Genomic DNA, 20701 nt, shown 5'->3' with positions numbered 1-20701 from the left:
AAGTAAAAGACATCCAGAGAAAGGGGTCAAAAAACAGCCACACCCCACACACACACACACACACACACTTACTTCAGCAGACTGGTGTTCTTTTTGCTGTAGGGTCCGATGATTTTGAACATGAGCTCCAGCACTCCATTCTTCCCCAGGGACACAGCATTCACAGCTGAAGACAAACAAACTGAACCTCAGTGCCCTCCACAATAACACCATATAGGAGTTGGCTACAGTAGGTTAGTAACTGTCAGTCAGATTTATGGTTCCTATGGCAACAATAAGCAGTGCCCCCCCTTTAGATTTAGAGATTGTTGCGTTTATTAACACCTATAACTGACATTTCCTGCAATCTAGTGCCTAAGATTGCCTCTTTTTTTTATCTATATATATATATATATATATATATATATATATACAGAAATTAGGAACACCATCCAATTTTTGAGTTGCTCATTCACCCTCTGGAATGGTGCACCTACACAATCAATGTCTCAATTGTCTCAAGGCTTAAAAATCCTTCTTTAACCGGTCTCCTCCCCATCTACACTTCTCTTCATGTTTTTGTAAACTCTGTGTGTATATATAGTGGTGCAGCCAGTCCACAAGGCAGCACAGCGCCTCTCTTACATTCTTTCTGGAGAACCCTGCCTATGACAACAGTACATTAGGTTAATAACTGTCTGTCAAATGTATGGTTCTGATCAGGGGTCTCCTCAGGGGTCTCCCTCTTTTAAAAAGTTTGTGCTGCTGAGTACAGCCGGGGGGCAGAGACCCCCTTTGGTATTTTTTGTGTGTGTTTTTTGAACACCTGTAACTGCCATTTCCTACAATCTAGAGCAACACATTATATATATATATATATATAAATAAAGGGAACACTAAAATAACACATCCTAGATCTGAATTAATGAAATATTCTTATTAAATACTTTTTACTTTACATAGTTGAATGTGCTGAGAACAAAATCACACAAAAATGATCAATGGAAATCAAATTTATCAACCCATGGAGGTCTGGATTTGGAGTCACACTCAAAATTAAAAAGTGGAAAACCACACTACAGGCTGATCCAACTTTGATGTAATGTCCTTAAAACAAGTCAAAATGAGGCTCAGTAGTGTGTGTGGCCTCCACGTGCCTGTATGACCTCCCTACAACGCCTGGGCATGCTCCTGATGAGGTGGCGGATGGTCTCCTGAGGGATCTCCTCCCAGACCTGGACTAAAGCATCCGCCAACTCCTGGACAGTCGGTGGTGCAACGGAGCGAGACATGATGTCCCAGATGTGCTCAATTGGATTCAGGTCTGGGGAACGGGCGGGCCAGTCCATAGCATCAATGCCTTCCTCTTGCAGGAACTGCTGACACACTCCAGCCACATGAGGTCTAGCATCGTCTTGCATGAGGAGGAACCCAGGGCCAGCCGCACCAGCATATGGTCTCACAAGGGGTCTGAGGATCTCATCTCAGTACCTAATGGCAGTCAGGCTACCTCTGGCGAACACATGGAAATGCCACCCTACACCATGACTGACCCACCGCCAAACCGGTCATGCTGGAGGATGTTGCAGGCAGCAGAACGTTCTCCACGGCGTCTCCAGACTCTGTCATGTCTGTCACGTGCTCAGCGTGAACCTGCTTTCATCTGTGAAGAGCACAGGGCGCTAGTGGCGAATTTGCCAATCTTGGTGTTCTCTGGCAAATGCCAAACAACCTGCACGGTGTTGGGCTGTAAGCACAACCCCCACCTGTGGACGTCGGGCCCTCATACCACCCTCATGGAGTCTGTTTCTGACCGTTTGAGCAGACACATGCACATTTGTGGCCTGCTGGAGGTCATTTTTCAGGGCTCTGGCAGTGCTCCTCCTGCTCCTCCTTGCACAAAGGCGGAGGTAGCGGTCCTGCTGCTGGGTTGTTGCCCTCCTACGGCCTCCTCCACGTCTTCTGATGTACTGGCCTGTCTCCTGGTAGCGCCTCCATGCTCTGGACACTACACTGACAGACACAGCAAACCTTCTTGCCACAGCTCGCATTGATGTTGATGATGGGTTGTAGACTCCGTCTCATGCTACCACTAGAGTGAAAGCACCGCCAGCATTCAAAAGTGACCAAAACATCAGCCAAGAAGCATAGGAACTGAGAAGTGGTCTGTGGTCACCACCTGCAGAACCACTCCTTTATTGGGGTGTCTTGCTAATTGCCTATAATTTCCACCTGTTGTCTATTCCATTTGCACAACAGCATGTGAAATTTATTGTCAATCAGTGTTGCTTCCTAAGTGGACAGTTTGATTTCACAGAAGTGTGATTGACTTGGAGTTACATTGTGTTGTTTAAGTGTTCCCCTTATTTTTTTTAGCAGTATATATATATATATAAACTTTATAAATAAAAAGGAAATACACACACACACACACTACATGACCAAAAGTATGTGGACACTTACAGTTGGAGGAGTAGACCCGTAGAACCTGCAAGCAGGGCAGCAGCAGCTTGTGGTTCTGCAGGTTCTGTTTGAGCAGGTTCACAGTGACGTTCAGAGCTCCGTTCAGACGGGCTTTCACACCAAACTTCCTGTCTGGAGAAAGAGAGACAGAGGGAGTGTGAATGCGAGAATTTGTCTGTTTGTGGTAGGGATCATGGTTTACGGTAGAAGTTTGAATGACTATGTTAGGGCTCTTGTTACAGCGGTAGAGTACCCATACAGTATATATATATATATATATATATATATATATATATATATATATATATATATATATATATATATATATATATATATATATATATATAGTACCTTTTGGTCCAACCTTGGCCAGGAGTGAGTGGAGCTGCAGCATGAGCTCCTCGCTGGGGGGAGACTCTTTACTGCCACTGAGGACCAGCTGCAGCAGGATGCCTGTGCCACCCTTGGACACAAACACACCAACCCTGCGCCCCCCACCTGGGACACACACACACCTATCATTAACATAGCTTCCACAAATGTACAAATAACCATCTCAGTTTCCACAAGTCAATCAATCGCCACAGTTTTACACTGGCAGCCCAATTCTGATATTTTATTCCACTAATTTGTCTTCTGACCAATCACATTTGATCTTTTCACATCAGATCTTTTTCAGAGCTGATCCGATTGGTCGAAAAATATCAGAATTGGGCAGCCTGTTTAAACACAGCCTAACAAAGCACCACTTCAGTCACACCATCTACCCAATCAAAGCACTGTTTCCACCCAAGACAATCTGACACTCATCAAATCAGAGAGCAAGACACTGTCAAACAGGAAACTGTTAGTTCCCATTATGCAGTTAAAGAGCGGTTACCACTTACCCACAGTTAACAGCTCATTCAGAATGTACAGAATGTTCAGGATAGTTTGCAGATCCTGTGTGTTCTATCAAAAACAGAGAGCATGCTGGGTATTACCAACACAAAATAACATGTGAGCAATGACAAACACATTCGTACATGTGTGCACATAGACAGACTAGGGCTGTTAAACTACCGGTAACATTGGTAATTTTGGTCATTATAATAATAATATATGCCATTTAACATGTGATTTTATCCAAAGCGACATACAGTCATAAGTTCATACATTTTACATACGGGTGGTCCCAGGAATCGAATCTACAATCCTGGCATTGCAAGCGCAATGCTCTACCAACTGAGCTACAGAGGACCACAGGTAATCTATGGTAACTTTGGTAATTTATACTTTATATGATTACATTTTTTAAAAAGTTATTAAAGTATATTTTCTTTATATATGTGTCCATATTGTCCATGAGTTTCTAGTGAACAGACCATATAGTTTTAGAGAAAATAACCTTGTTAATGAAAAAAACAAACATCTAATCAACAATGGCATTATTTCTTATTAACGCTGCAAATCTTCCATCTATTTTATTTTTTGATAACTGTCCCCAGTTTGGTGGCAAAGCAATTACAACAGTGTTTCCCCAACTCGGTCCTGGGGAGCCCAAGGAGTGCACATTTTGTTTTTTGCCCTAACACTACACAGCTGATTCAAATTATCAAAGCTTGAATATTAGTTGATAATTTGAATCGGCTGTGAGGCAAAAACTAAGATGTGTTTTTGGGAAACCCTCTAACAACAAATACATATAAAATAAATGAAAGGGTGTAAAAATAGAAATAATATTTCATGCCGAAACCATCATTATAAACACTAAATAGATGGGTTATATTTAGGATTATGCTTTAGAGCTTTGTCATTCTATTTTTTATTGTATATATATTTTACATGTGATAGGGCCACACAGAGGGCCAGAGAATTACAGACACATGACAATGTGAAGTACCCAAAAAGGCCACTATATGTCATGTGATAAATTCCATAAAATCCTCAAAAGTTACCATAATTCTGGTATACTGGTAAACTTTGAAAGTTACCAGTAATTTTCCCTTTTCTGCAACCCTAAGAAAAAAACAAACAGCCATTCATGCACATAGATTTTCAGGCAGGAAAAACTGAAATCCGTTTGACCAAATTTCTACCAGCATGTCACCTGTGCAACTAGAGGGGGAAAAAAATCCAGATCACCTTTACTCCACACACAGAGATGCATACAAAGCTCTCCCTCGCCATCCATTAGGAAAATCTGACCATAACTTCATCTTCCGGATTTCTGCTTATAAGCAGAAAATCAAAACAGGAAGTATCAGTGACACGCTCATTTCAGAAGTGGTCCTATGAAGCGCATGCTAAGCTACAGGACTGTTTTGCCAACACGACTGGAAAACGTTCCGGGATTCATCCGACGGCATTGAGGAGTTTACTACATCAGTCATCGGCTTCATTAATAAGTGCATGCATCGACGACGTCCCCACAGTGACCGTACGTACATATCCCAACCAGAACCAATGGAGTACAGCTGTGGACACCAACCGGTCAATCGCGATCGACTGGTTGATCTCCAAGGCATTCCTAGTTGATCACCAAACATTTCTGTAAAAAAAAAAAAAAAAAAAAAAAGAGAAAGCCTTGCGTTCCAAATGTTTTTATTTGATTTGCGCTGTTGGTGGTAGGTGCACTTGATTCAGCAGCCCTAGCGCCGGGAAGGCAAAGTGTTCCCATTTTGAAGGTAGAACTCTGGCTACCTGACAGGCCCAGAGAGCAAATCAAGTGCACTTATAGGCCTACCGCTGGCCAATCAGATTGCTCAGATCAATGTGTCTGCACGGTTTCCTCACGCCATAGTCTGTGAAAAGAAGCCTCAAACACAAGAGTTGATAATATAAGATTGCAAAAAAAATGTAAAACGATGACTAGAGAGAGACTCAACGAATCAGCAAAAAGCTGCTGTTTTTATGAGCAAGGTCATGTTTAAGTTGTTATTCAGCACTGTCAACACTTTTTTAAGCCATGCGTGTTATCCCTCCACTCACGGTACAACCAGAGTCGGGTAAGAGGCAGCCTCACCGACGCTCCCTCCCTCCCCTCAGACTGAACATCAGATGCAGGCTACCAGTCCAGTAAAAAATAAAAATAAATGCTCACTCAGCTGTTCCTCACAAGTAATACAACAAATTCTATATTACCAGTGTGGTCATATACCTAAAATGTAGACATTTTATTTCAAAATGGTCTGAGAAGAACAACATTGGCAGGGCAATTCAAGTATATGCAGCAATATGCAGTAATAATGTATTGGGCTTACAACCTACTGCACAAACCTCATTGCTACAAAAGTGTTTTTAATTGGTTAATGTTGCATAGGCTTACGTTTTTGTAAGCCCCGTTTAAGCCCTCGGTCTGCTTTTTGACTCAGAAAGTGATCTTGACTCAGAAAAGGTTGGTGACCACTGGATTACAGGCAACATCTGCATTGAGCTAAAGACTAGAGCTTTCAAGGAGCAGGACACTAACCCGGACGCTTATAAGAAATCACCCTACGCCCTCGGACGAACAATCAAACAGGAACTAGCGTCAATACAGGGCTAAGATCGAATGCTACTACACCGGCTCTGAAGCTCGTCGGATTTGGCAGGGCTTGCAAACTATCACGGATTACAAAGGGGAAACCCAGCCACGAGCTGCCCAGTGACACGAGCCTACCAGACAAGCTAAATGCCTTCTATGCTCGCTTCGAGGCAAGCGATTGATCTGTCATCAAATGATTTATAAGTACATGGGGAGAATAACTAGATGGCGAGATATAAAAGCCATTGCCGAAACCAAGTGTGTGCCATGTAGACTGCATCTCGGTGAGGACTATTATTTCCAATACTTTTAGGACACCATGACGTTGATAGTCCTTGTTATAAGTGAGCTGTACCCTTTTCACACTACTGAGCCGAGCAGAGCCGAGCGTACCGTACTGTTCCAGCCCGGTTACACATCCACCACAGTTGCTGGAACCCTGCTAAAAATATCAGAGCCAGCTCAGTTTGGTTTGGGTCGGCACGATAGTGAGAAATGACTACTCAGCGATATTCCTTTTCATTAATGTGTTGGTCTCCTTATGCCCTCTGCTTATGATGTTGGGGTATTGTACAGTAGCAGAATGTGGCGTTATAAAATTAAAAATTAAAAACAGGCAGCCCAATTCTGATGTTTTGCCTAATTATTGGCAAAAGAGCTAATCTGATTGGTCAAAAGACCAACAGTTCAGAATTAGGCTGCCTGTGCAAACGCAACCCAAGCGACATGTGTGCTCGATTTCTGGGACTATATTAAACACCATAGTGGAACGGGATGTGAACTCACCTCTAAGGTTGCCAGGATGACCTCCATGCCACTGGAGCCCTTGGACATGATCTCCTTCCGTGTCTTCTCTGAAACACAGAGGGACTTAAGTTACATTACGTTTCCCTTCGCCGTGTTAGTGTTAATAGGCTACTGTTAATAGGCTACTATAGTAATGACTAGCCTAGTTATATTGTTGTCATTTTTACCATGCCATTTCTTAACCAAATAGCAGAATTCCTGATTTTAAAGTGAAAACTGTATAAGCAAATATAAATAGCATGTACAGTACATTAAACATGTCCATTTACAGAAATTGTGAAATCCATTTGCTGCTGCTGTAGAAGAGTGAAACATACTCCTCTCTTTGAGAGAGGGCTCTGCCCCTCTCTCAGTCTGACCCCAACCCCCATTACTACCCCTCGTTTCTCTCCTTTTAGTGTTTTCCTCAGGGGCGTAATTTACAGGAGGGACAGGGCGGATATATTTCACAATTATTAGAAAGAGGCTAAATGTTCCTACCGTATGATACGTTGAAGTCAAAAATACGCCACTGCCTGCCACAGGTTCTCTCTGAAACAGTCTTTACCACATGGATGGACACAAAAACCCCGCAAACTTCACGCGACAGCACCTCAACAATTAGTAAAAACACCAAGGGGACTTGCCCATCACAGAAAATTACCACATCAATCTGTCGCTCTTACACACGCGCACAAAAAGAGGACTAAAAACCAACATAGAGCAAACTCAAACACCAACTCGACGAGGTCCGGAGCCTGCTGTTTTTTTGTTTTACCTTGTCGTTAATTGCACCCACCTGGTGTCCCTAGGTCTAAATCGGTTCCTGATGAGAGGGGGACAACAAAAACATGCAGTGGAACTCGCTGAGAGGGCCAGAGTTGAGTTTGAGGGCCCTAGTAGAAACTAACAGAAATAACAAAGTCCAGGAAAGCAAACAAAATATAACTCAAGTCAGCAGCACCCAGGGCAGCTCGTATCCCATGAAATAGAGACATATTGCTGGTGTGGATGCTAGCCACACCACCCAGGCCAGTAGAGGTTTGATGGAGTGTTTGATTGAGGAGACCTAATGAACACCGGGATGAATGGGAATATGGAAATGGAATGTGTTTAACATTTATAGGCCTGTCAAATTTGGTGTGAAATGAAAGCTAAGAGTCTATATGTTTGAGAAATTAAGGAATATATACATTTTTTCAACCATTTTTCATCCTAAAATTTGGAATAAGCAACTGCTTTGATTTCTGGTCAAGCAGACGGAAAAGGGGCTCTTAGAAAACATCTACCAGAAAAGGTATTCAAAACACAATCAAAACACAATCAAGCTGAAGTTAAGATCCTTGCTAACTAATATCAACATTTACATTGAATGTTGCAGAAGTCATATGCCTTCTGTAAGTTTAAAAAGTATTGTCTTGCCATTCTGTTACAAAAACACTTAAATTGAAGATATTTTCACATTTCTCTCATTCATGAGGGAGGATAATGAAAGTTCACAGAAGTAACAAGGTAGACCTACCAATAATGTAATTGTTTTTACTGATAACAATTTAGTTTATGATTTAAGTCTTTTAAAACGTGTCATTCCGTAACAGAATGTCAACAAAAAAAACACAAAAAAAAATCGGTAACGGAATGACTGCAACTGAATTGCTACAATGGCACAGAGTAGTCTCAAACCACAGTTGGGTCACCTGCTACTGTCCTCCCTTCCACTGGCATACTGCGGTGTTCAAAATCTGAACTCATGAGTGGCCGCAGTTGCTCGCGGGCCTGTGTTTAAGGGCAACAACTACCCAGTATTATGGTACCTATGTTGTGTTACCTACACAAGCACTACCCAATACAAGGGTTTTTATTGGTTAATGAGGTATTATTCTAAAGCAAAATAGAATACAGTGGGCTTTACACTATTTATTTACTTTTAAGGTGAACCGTAAACATTGTCTTCAGAAACCAGTTCAACTTTTGGCAACTTTATTTGATTTGTAGAGTAGTGGTTTTAGTTTTGCCAGTACGAGATATACAGAGTCCAGAGAAACCTTTGTTCCTTTAGACAGTAACTTCACAAACTGCTCAAAGTAGCTAGCTACCTGTAGTAGATCTGCACTACAGTTGCTGCATGGCACTGCAGTACAGTAGTACTCGTCCTCCAGTATGTAAATGAGTGTCAGCTTGACAATACTTTTTTTTAATGAAACTCAGAAGTGACCCCACTTCCCAATTTCAGAACACCATCTTTACTATCCTAGGTGGGTATTTAAGTTCTGGTGAAATCACCCCCCCAAAAATATACTTTTTGGCTATTCAACACCCTAAAATTGTCACTTTCTATACTTTGCCGAAATTACACAAGAATGTTACAAAACCTCCTGGGCGCCCTATTGTAGTGGGCATTGATGGAGTAACGGCCCCTTTATCGACTTTCGTTGACTCTTATTAGATCACTCGCAGAACAGCGCCCGTCCTTTGTAAAAGACAGCAGCAGTATGGTCTCTAATATTGAATCTCTTGATCCTCTCCCTGAGAATACTTTGTTAGTTACTTTTGATGTTGAGTCGTTATACACAAATGTTCCTCACGAGGGCGGTGTTGAAGCCATGGACCATTTTCTTCTGCAACCTGACCCTAACATGCTGACCAGACATACATGTTATTCAATCATTGCACCCACACTGCTCGCGAGCATCTGCATGGCCAGGCGCTAAAATAATTGGTTCTATTTGGTTCTAAATTGGTTCTATTTGTGAAGCTCAACGGACTGCAAGTCCTGCCTCTCCCATCTGCTTATTGGTTTTTAGGAACATAATACCCACGTGAGTGATTGAAAGATGAACAGAGGTTCCCCCTCCAGTCCAGTCGGTTGTGCTAATGCACCTTAAAGTTGGTTGCCAACTGCTATATAAAGTCCAAAGAAGAAGAAGCCTGAAGGAGGAGAGATTAATAGAAACAAACTCGGTTGACCGTTTTATCTGTGGATTAATTGTTGGAATAGAGGACCTTGTGCATTTCAGGTAAAATAACAACCCAATGTATATATCCCAGGACAAATTAGCTAGCAACAGCAATAAATGCCATAAATGTTTCATGCTTTTCGACCTGTCCTCAAATTAATATAATTGGTTCAGAGTTTCAACCTGCGTGTTCTGAGCGCGTCTGGTGTGGGGAGACAAAAATCAACAGTCAAGGACAGTCTCGCAAAAATAAGCATTCTTGCGTTCTTACTACCCGCTATTCAAAGTGCTCGGAACAAATTAAGGGAATTGTTCACATCCTAAGATCCGATGACAGTAATGTGTTTTCGGAAGCTCCTTTGGTCGTATTCTCGCGGGGCAGAAAATTCAGAGATCAATTAGCAAACTCTGATTTACCACCCCAAAATACCCACGCGCAACGTCTATTTATGCCTATACTGGATGGAAACAACAAGTGAAATGGATATGCTCAATGCAATGGCACTTACAAATGTAGATCCTTCAAACACTCCCATACAGGGAAACAAATCCCAATCAAAGGTGTTATCACACGCTCCACGAAGGCAGTTATTCATTTAATTTAAAAAGAAATTGTGGGTAAAACAAAGCATGAATTAAAAGTACGAATCTCTGAGCATCGTAGCACAAATATGTGCAAAAACTCGACATAACCAGTTGAGGCCCACTTTTTGGAAGCAAACCACTATTTAGTCCCTACATTATATCGGCATCGAACATGTCACCCTCCCTGGATCTTTAATTTAAAGACTCTAGCTCCCTTCGGTCTTCTATTTAGATCTGTAAATTAGCCAATGATATCAAGGAACACCCGGCCATGATTACGGACACCTGTGTGTGTCCTTTGAAACTATATAAACTAGTGACCTGCAGTGTTTGTCATTATACCCCGATGAAGACAGCTTGTCTGTGAAAACGCTGGTTATTAGGTTATTCAATTATTGCATCTGAGCTCCTAGAGTGCGGCTCTATTTTCTTTTTCAAGGATTTCAAGGATTTTTCAAGGATCCCCCCATACAGCCTGGAGTACACTGATGCTAATCGCCCCCAAGCCCAACCACCCGACCAGGACACAGCTCGTAGCACCTCCCCCTGCACTCTTAAGGCACTGGGACGTGTGACCAATCCTAGAAGGTTACTACACTACCCAGCCTCCCCTCGCACTCCACCTACTCCGCATTCAAGCAGCCCAGACATACAGATGGACGGGGCAGACCAGGCTGCGTTCCAGCCAGGTGCCCGCCTATACAGACAGCAAGCACGAGGCCCAGGCGCGGCGAGAAAGACAGAGGAGGCAGTTGCCCTGTTTGCTCCGTGCGTCTGATACTGCAGCAGTCATTATTTTCTTCCTCCCTCTCTCCTATTGGGGACTGTATATGAGGACTGTGTGGATGTCTCTCAAGTGGGGCTGGCTGTGACAGGGTGTGGCCAGAGGCCGAGCCCGATTAGAGCTGTAGTGTGCCGTGAGTGCAGGGTTTAGGAGTACCATAGAGTTGATATCCCTGCAAGAGGGACGTTCCACCGAGAGAGAGGGAGGGAGAGAGAGAGCGAGAGATAGCTCACATTTCAGTCTGCACCACTGCTTTGAGAAAGCATTTCCTCTCTGGAAGACTGGATTTCCATAATAAAAACATGCTGTGTTTGTGGGTGAAAACCTATTTTAGCAACAACCAAATGTATAATGTGATGATTTTAAACTGGTGTAAAGCTAAAAGTCAAGATTTGCTAACAGGCTATGAGCTTAGAACGAAGAACGATCTAGCCAAGTTAGTTACTTACCTAGCTCAGATCAGCAATCTGAAGCTTGGCGTGACAAACCAATATGTTTGTGTCTGAATGCTGATCTTGACGTGTTCTTCAATCAATGTTGATGTCCAGTTCACTTGTTTCCATTTTCAAACTTCCCGTGGACTTTGCTCTAGCGCAGCAAACCTAGCACCATGGGTCCACCACTGACCCTTGTCATCACAACAGATGCGTATGCGAGTGTCTACAACAGAAGTGTGTCATGCGAGTCTCTCTGACATTTGAATATCTAACTATGCCAGTTATCTCAATAGCATAAAATAAATGTAAAAATGTGTCTGAACACACAGTATCACGTTGCTGACTAATGAACTTAGTGACAGCCCAGCTAGCACATTTGGTTTCTTAGAAGTTGTGGGAACGTACGTTTTTGGTTTCCCATTGGTTCTGGGAACGAAGCCACACATGTCCTGACCGTTAAAACGGAACGTTTTTGAAATTTTCCGCATTGACTGACCTTCATGTCTTACAGTAATGATTGACTGTCATTTCTCTTTGCTTATTTGAGCTGTTCTTGACATAATATGGACTTGGTCTTTTACCAAATAGAGCTATCTTCTGTATACCACCCCTACCTTGTCACAACACAACTGATTGGCTCAAACGCATTAAGGAAAGAAATTCCACAAATGAACTTTTAACAAGGCAATCGCAATAAAAATGCAGTAAAGAATCGCAATACACACAGAATTGTAAATCAGTAGTGTAACATATCGAAGTAAAAATACTTTGAAGTTCTACTTAAAAAAGGAAAGACTCACCCATTATTTTGTGGATCTCTGAGCGATGTTCTATCGATTCCCGGGGGTAATTTCATGTGCATCTGAGCTAGTGCCGTTCAAGCAGGCAGAAACGGTATGATGCAAAAGTCATCATATCAGCTGTATTTCTGCCTGCTTTAAAAGTGAATAGTTCAGATACACATGAAAATGCCAACAATCAATAGAACATCAGTCAGAGATGCACAAAAAACAATACAACGTTCAAAATGGGTGAATCTTTCCTTTAGATAGTTTTTGGGTATCTGTACTTACTATTTATATTTTTGACTACTTTTACTCCGCTACATTTCTAAAGAAAATATGTACCATTTACTCCCATATATTTCCCCTGACACCCAAAAGTACTTGTTACATTTTGAATGCTCAGGCAGGACAGCATTATGGTCCAATTCACGCACCATCAACAGAACACGTTGTCATCCCTACTGCCTCTGATCTGGCAGACTCACTAAACACAAATACTGTGTTTGTAAAATATGTCTGAGTGTTGGAGTGTGCCCATGGCTGTCCGTAAATTAAAAGAACAAGAAAATCGTGCCGTCATGTCTGCAGGACGCTACGGACACAATACTCTTAAGATGCCGCTTGAGCTGGATTGGACACGTTCAAGGAAGAACACAGACCCCATTCCAAGAGAAGAGCTGTCCACTGGTCTCCAGAAGGAAGGCCCAACATAACATGGCAGAAACCCATAGGGACAGAGCTCCAACAACATTAGCCTTAGAGTTGGGGTACATAACAGAGGAGAAGATGGCCAAGACAGTCTTCGCTGCTGCCATATGCGCCAGCTGGCATAACAGGGGTGAGTGAGTGAATCATGTGTGCATAAGACTGAAAGTAATGACAGTTAGACTACTGCAATGCTCTACTTTCCGGCTACCCGGATAAAGCACTAAATAAACTTCAGTTAGTGCTAAATACGGCTGCTAGAATCCTGACTAGAACCAACAAATTTGATCATATTACTCCAGTGCTAGCCTCCCTACACTGGCTTCCTGTCAAAGCAAGGGCTGATTTCAAGGTTTTACTGCTAACCTACAAAGCATTACATGGGCTTGCTCCTACCTCTCTCTCTGACTTGGTCCTGCCGTACATACCTACACGTACGCTACGGTCACAAGACGCAGGCCTCCAAATTGTCCCTAGAATTTCTAAGCAAACAGCTGGAGGCAGGGCTTTCTCCTATAGAGCTCAATTTTTATGGAACGGTCTGCCTACCCATGTCAGAGATGCAAACTCGGTCTCAACCTTTAAGTCTTTACTGAAGACTCATCTCTTCAGTGGGTCATATGAATGAGTGTAGTCTGGCCCAGGAGTGGGAAGGTGAAAGGAAAGGCTCTGGAGCAACGAACCGCCCTTGCTGTCTCTGCCTGGCCGGTTCCCCTCTTTCCACTGGGATTCTCTGCCTCTAACCCTATTACAGGGTCTGAGTCACTGGCTTACTGGGGCTCTCTCATACTGTCCCTGGGAGGGGTGCGTCACCTGAGTGGGTTGAGTCACTGATGTGGTCATCCTGTCTGGGTTGGCGCCCCCCCCCTTGGGTTGTGCCGTGGCAGAGATCTTTGTGGGCTATACTCAGCCTTGTCTCAGGATGGTAAGTTGGTGGTTGAAGATATCCCTATAGTGGTGTGGGGGCTGTGCTTTGGCAAAGTGGGTGGGGTTATATCCTTCCTGTTTGGCCCTGTCCGGGGGTGTCCTCGGATGGGGCCACAGTGTCTCCTGACCCCTCCTGTCTCAGCCTCCAGTATTTATGCTATGCTGCAGTAGTTTATGTGTCGGGGGGCTAGGGTCAGTTTGTTATATCTGGAGTACTTCTCCTGTCCTATCCGGTGTTCTGTGTGAATTTAAGTATGCTCTCTCTAATTCTCTCTTTCTTTCTCTCTCTCGGAGGACCTGAGCCCTAGGACCATGCCTCAGGACTACCTGACATGATGACTCCTTGCTGTCCTCAGTCCACCTGGCCGTGCTGCTGCTCCAGTTTCAACTGTTCTGCCTTATTATTATTCGACCATGCTGGTCATTTATGAACATTTGAACATCTTGGCCATGTTCTGTTATAATCTCCACCCGGCACAGCCAGAAGAGGACTGGCTACCCCACATAGCCTGGTTCCTCTCTAGGTTTCTTCCTAGGTTTTGGCCTTTCTAGGGAGTTTTTCCACCGTGCTTCTACACCTGCATTGCTTGCTGTTAGGGGTTTTAGGCTGGGTTTCTGTACAGCACTTTGAGATATCAGCTGATGTATGAAGGGCTATATAAATAAATTTGATTTGATAATACTGTAGTGGGTGTGAGGTGATGTGCAGCCAGGAGAAGAATACAAATAATGTTGAAGTGTTGTTACAGGCAGTTGTTGGAGCTTGGCGGTACAGGTGAGGTAAAGGTTTGGTGCAGGTGAAATATTAATGCAGCCACAAAGAAGGCAATGCTATATGAGGGTAGAGATCAGGGTCCTCCACAGGATTTTTAAACAAGACGGTGCTGCTGAGTATGGCGGGAAGGGTGGAGGCCATATCCTGCAATCTAGAGCAAAAGAACTACCCTATTAGGGTGTGATGCCTGGCCTTAAATGAGTGGCGCAGCCAGTCCACAAGGTGGCGCAGCTCCACTCTTACATTCTTTGTGGAGAAGCCTGGAGATGTTGAGCAGAGACACAAGTGCCTCAACAAAGACATGCGTAAGATGTCTGTGATACAGATGTGATAGGGTGCAGCTATGATAAGACTGTATTGCCAGCAATTATTCAGCGTAACCCAGAACCCAAACCGGCTGCGTGCGCACGCCATCGTGCATAAATTTGTTTTGTCCCCCTACACCAAAAGCGATCACGACACGCAGGTTAAAATATCAAAACAAACTCTGAACCAATTATATTAATTTGGGGACAGGTCGAAAAGCATTAAACATGTATGGCAATTTAGCTAGTTAGCTTGAACTTGCTAGCTAATTTGTCCTTTTCAGCTAGCTTGCTGTTGCTAGCTAATTTGTCCTGGGATATAAACATTGAGTTGTTATTTTACCTGAAATGCACAAGGTCCTCTACTCCACCAATTAATCCACACATAAAACGGTCAACCGAATCGTTTCTAGTCATCTCTCCTTCTTCCAGGCTTTTTCATCTTTGAACTTATATGGTGATTGGCATCTACACTTTTACCAGACAACCGGCAAAACAGTTTGTCTTTCAATCACCCACGTGGGTATAACCAATGAGGAGATGGCACGTGGGTACCTGCTTCTATAAACCAATGAGGAGATGGGAGAGGCAGGACTTGCAGCTCGATCTGCGTCAGAAATAGGAACGACTTCTATTTTAGCCCTTGGCATCGCAGACGCTCGTTGGCACGCGCGAGCAGTGTGGGTGCAATAATTGAATAACATGGATTTCTAAATTTACTTTGCGACGCTTGCGCACGCGACGTGTCCGGTCTGGTCAGCATGTAAGAAAGATGCTGTGATATTCCACCGGAGCAGACTGGCAAAATATGCACGGCTTATTATAGTCTTCTTGACCCAGAGTTTATTAGAGGCCAGCTTTAACAAGACACAGGCGCTTGTTGGATTCTCAGTGTTTAACGGATAATGTACAGTACGCTGGCTATAATATACAGTGCATTGGGAAAGTATCATTTTCAACAACTTGTTACGTTATAGCCTTATTCTAAAAACTTTATGCAATACATTTTGTTCCTCTCATCCACACACAATATCCAATAATGACAAAGCAAAAACAGGTTTTTAGAATTTTTAGCCAATGTATTAAAAATAAAAAACAGAAATACCTTATTTACATAAGTATTAAGACCCTTTGCTATGAGATTCAAATTGAGCTCAGGTGCATCCTGTTTCCATTGATCATCGTTGAGATGTTTCTACAACTTGATTGGAGTCCACCTGTGGTAAATTCAATTGATTAGACATGATTTGGAAAGATACAAACCTGACTATATAAAAGGTCCCACAGTTAATAGTGCATGTTAAAGCAAAAACCAAGCCATGAGATCCAAGGAATTGTCCGTAGAGCTCCGAGACAGGATTGTGTCGAGGCACAGATCTGGGGAAGGGTACCAAAACATTTCTGCAGCATTGAAGGTCCCCAAGAACACAGTGGCCTCCCTCATTCTTAAATGGAAGATGTTTGGAACCACCAAGACCCTTCCTAGAGCTGGCCGCCCGGCCAAACTGAGCAATCGGGGGAGAAGGGCCTTGGTCAGGGAGGTGACACAGAACCCGATGGTCACTCTGCCAGAGCTCCAGAATTCCTCTGTGGAGATGGGATAACTTTCCTGCAGCATTCCACCAATCAGGCCTTTATGGTAGAGTGGCCAGATGGAAGCCACTCCTCAGTAAAAGGCATATGACAGCCCACTTTAAGTTTGCCAAAAGGCACCTAAAGGATTCTCAGAACATGAGAAACAAGATTCTCTGATCTGATGAAACCAAGATTGGCATTCAGGCCAAAGAGTTTAATCATCACATCTGGAGGAAACCTGGCACCATCCCTATGGTGAATAATGGTGGGGGAAGCATCATGATGTGGGGATGTTTTTCAGCGGCAGGGACTGGTACTAGTCAGGATCGATGGAAAGATGAACGGAGCAAAGTACAGAAAGGACCTCAGACTGGGGGGTTAGGTTCACCTTCCAACAGTACAACGACCCTAAGCACACAGCCAAGACAACGCAGGAGTGGCTTTGGGACAAGTCTCTGAATGTCCTTGAGTGGCCCAGCCAGACCTCAGACTTGAACACTGATCAAACATCTCTGGAGAGGCCTGAAAATAGCTGTGCAGCGACGATCCCCATCCAACCTGACAGAGCTTGAGAGGATCTGTAGAGATGAATGGGAGAAACCCCCCAAATATAGCTGTGCCAAGCTTGTAGCGTCATACCCAAGAAAACTTGAGGCTGTAATCGCTGCCAAAGGCTGCTTCAACAAAGTACTGAGTAAAGGGTCTGAATACTAATGTAAATGTAATATTACAGTTGTTCATTTTTAATACATTTGGAAACATTTCTAAAAAATGTTTTTTTGCTTTGTCATTATGTGTTGTGTGTAGATTGATGAGTAAAAAAAACCACTGTGTAATCCATTTTAGAATAAGGCTGTAACGGAACAAAATGTGGAAAAAGTCAAGGGGTCTGAATACTTTCCGAATGCACTGTAGGCTATTATTTTCCCATTGGCCTTTCCAGAATGGTTCAAGCAAATATATGGTCATTGTGTAACCCAGTATATGCTTAGTACTCTTCTCACCCTGAGTCTGGATGAGGTGGAGGATTTTGGCAGTGATCTGCCTGCCAATCTCAGCGTCCGCCAGCATGGCCTCCCTGTTCAGCCTCTCCAGCTGGCCCAACAACATTAGCACCCTGGAGTTACTGGGAACACTGGGAGAGAGAGACAAAGAGGTTTAATACTTAACATATACCTTGGCATCAGGTCATGCTCTCATAAAGCAAATAGTCTCCAGGGTCGTGATCATTAGGCACCAGACAGAGGGAAAAAAAGGACAGAAACAGAGAGCGACTACCTGGACTTGTCCAATAAGAAATGCTTATTTTCCCTTTCTGTTGTGAAACATTTTAAAATATTTTCCATAGTGCGCCCTAATGAACACAACTATGCTCTGGTTATATTACGCTAATGTGGGGCAGTGAGGCCAAAGGTCACAGCCATGCGAGAGAGAATCTAAATGTAGAAATAGACCAAATGTCTTTCATATGCCCTTATAAAGACAGTGAGAGACCAAGGGAGAGAGGGAAAAAAAGAGACAAACAGACCAAAATACACTAAGAGCAACTGAGTGAGATACTGCTCAAACAACACAAAAAGACTAAATGCACACACACGCCTTCATGCACTTACATGCTCACAGACATATTAGCTAGACTAAACAGCAGAGACAGTCACACTAAGAAAGTCAAACAATCTACCAAGCCCAGAGTTTATCAAAAGTTAGCCTATAAATTGAGCTGCCTACGCCATTGAAATATTAGGTCTGGGGCTGGCACAATTACTGCATAACCGTGTAGTTATGGATGTCATGAAAATAAAATAAAAGTCATAACAGTTTGAAAAAAGTGTATTTAACATATACCCAGGAATCAGGAAGAAATTGAAGAAAAAGGACAGAAAGTGGAGAGTACCTGGACTCGTCCAATAAGAAATTATTATTTTCGCTGTTGCGAAACAGCGGACTGAAGATGGAATGGCCGGACTTTGTGCAGTTGAGTCCATTTCTGCGGTAAAATGGACTCTTAAAAATGTGATGAAACTTTGTTTGTCCTTGCTGAAACAAGCAAGGTGTTGTAGCAAACAAGTCTTTGGTTGCCTTGGCAATGGCCCCGACAATACAGCACGCTCTGCTACCGCACGGCAAGTGGTACCAATACACCAAGTCTGGATCCAACAGGACCCTGTATTGACCCTTTTTCGCACAAACTCAATGCACACACACTGAGTGCTAGCTAGCTATAGTACTGACCGGAAAATTAAGCTAACCAAGACCAAGAAAACCAACGGACTATACAGCTACAAGTAGTGAGTGGAGTTACACATGGACTATACTAAAGTTAAATGTCTTACTTGTGATGAAATGTTTTCCACACACATACAGTGCCTTCAGAAAGTATTCATACCCCTAGACTTATTCCACATGTTGTTGTGTTACAGCCTGAATTCTAAATGGATTCAATTGACTTTTTCCCCCACGCATCTACACACAATACCGGGTAATGACAAAATGAAAAATGCTTTAAAAATATGTTTGCTAATTTATTGAAAATGAAATACTGAAATCTCACATACTGTACATTGCCTTCAGGAATGAGTCATTCCCTTATTACACATTTGTTTGTGTTACTGCCTGAATTCAAAATGGATTAAATATATTTATTTCTCACCCATCTACACACAACGACCCATAATGGCAAAGTGAAAACATGTCTTAAGAAATGTTTGCTAATTTATTGAAAATAAAATACAGAAATATGTCATTTACATAAGTATTCACTCCCCTGAGTCAATACATGTTAGAATCACCTTCAAACACTATGCAAGACTAATGCTAAAAGAACAAAAGGCTAGTTATTACAGGCCCCAAACAGTTATTGACCCCAGCAGTGAATGTTTTACAGAGGAACCTAAAATAGCTAGGGTCACAATGGCACCATGACTGGCCCTGGCTGGTTTAATGACCTGTGGTTGTGCTGTCCTTAGACTGATCTTACAGTGTCACAAGACATTGAGCAAACTACAGTGTATAATATGAGGGCAAGGGGCAGTGTATGAGAGACAGTAATCTGGCAGAAAGAAAGAACTGTGTGTGTGTCCGAGACAATGGTTACTCACCCTTTCTCAGTGGTCATTTTGGGCTTATTCATTTTTTCTCACACACGTCAACATTTCACATCAACTGCAAATAAAGAAAAGCAAGAATCAGCAATGCAACACAGTTGTCCTTCCCTGTCTGGACTGTGATGTTCACCCCTGTAAATCCCAGTCTATAATTTCTATTAGATCCTGTGGCAAGATGAGATCAGCAACATGTGGAGAGATGGTACGAACAACCCGTATTGATAAATCCAATGTAACAAAATAGGGCCGGTCATGCTGTCTATCAAGCTCAACTTGTTTAACCAAAACAAAAGGGTGTCCAGTAGAATTAACGGGCTCCAGTGTCAGGAAACGAAAGAGCTGCGACTATGTCATTAAGCTACTTAGCTAAGGAAATCAGACCAAAAGCATTGCAAGCCAATAGGAGAAAAAAACTAGTAAAGAGATTAGACAAATGTATGTAGACATTTGACCTGGGTCATTAATGAGTTATTACCATTCATTATGTCATTGATTATTTAAAACAGTGTGTAGCCTATACTGTAAGCATCATTCCTGGATATAAAATTGTAGGCCATAATTAAAATTTTAAAAATTCAACAAAGATGTAACTAGTGAACCTACATGTACAGACAGTTGTTGTTAGCCAAGGGGACTGAAATGAGAAACCGAGAGAATCCTGTTCTTCACTCAGTCGACCTGGGCTGGTCTGCCCTGTTGTCAGTTATTTGCCTTTGCAGCAAGCATCTTCAGCTAGCTAACGTTCAGCTAGCTATTTTCAGCTAGCTAACGTTCACATCAACGTGTGAATAGCTAAATGCCCCCAACTGCTGTAGACGGGCCTAATCAATGTAGCTAACGTTAAACGTCATCTGGCATACTGGCTATCTGCCAAATGTGTTGTTGCAAAATGCACTTATTCAGATCTTCATTGACAACAATATCACCAGAGTTAGCACAACGGCTAGCTAGCTAACTAGCAGTGACCGACTGGTTTACGAAATAACTGGCTGGCGGGTAATAAGGACATCACAGCCCCCACTGCACCTG

The 20701-nt window shown here is 42.8% G+C and overlaps 1 protein-coding gene across 3 annotated transcripts in view; it reads right to left on the bottom strand.

Annotated features, from left to right (window-relative positions):
* LOC112263273 (cytosolic carboxypeptidase 1-like) overlaps positions 1 to 20701 on the bottom strand; it is a 37924-nt gene that overhangs the window by 16849 nt on the left and 374 nt on the right. For all 3 annotated transcript variants that reach the window (XM_042330640.1, XM_042330642.1, XM_042330641.1), the window contains exons 2-8: positions 19667 to 19730; positions 17573 to 17703; positions 6734 to 6801; positions 3330 to 3393; positions 2794 to 2940; positions 2443 to 2574; positions 73 to 166 (exon numbers count right to left, since the gene is read on the bottom strand). In XM_042330640.1, coding sequence (XP_042186574.1) covers positions 73 to 166; positions 2443 to 2574; positions 2794 to 2940; positions 3330 to 3393; positions 6734 to 6801; positions 17573 to 17703; positions 19667 to 19698 — 668 coding nt within the window. In that variant the 5' untranslated portion in view covers positions 19699 to 19730. The remainder of the gene's footprint in view (positions 1 to 72; positions 167 to 2442; positions 2575 to 2793; positions 2941 to 3329; positions 3394 to 6733; positions 6802 to 17572; positions 17704 to 19666; positions 19731 to 20701) is intronic.

This window comes from Oncorhynchus tshawytscha, linkage group LG12 (assembly GCF_018296145.1).
Source record: "Oncorhynchus tshawytscha isolate Ot180627B linkage group LG12, Otsh_v2.0, whole genome shotgun sequence".
Lineage (NCBI taxonomy): Eukaryota > Metazoa > Chordata > Actinopteri > Salmoniformes > Salmonidae > Oncorhynchus > Oncorhynchus tshawytscha.
The sequence above is the reverse complement of the archived record's forward strand: the minus strand, read 5'-3'. Positions and strand labels throughout refer to the sequence as shown.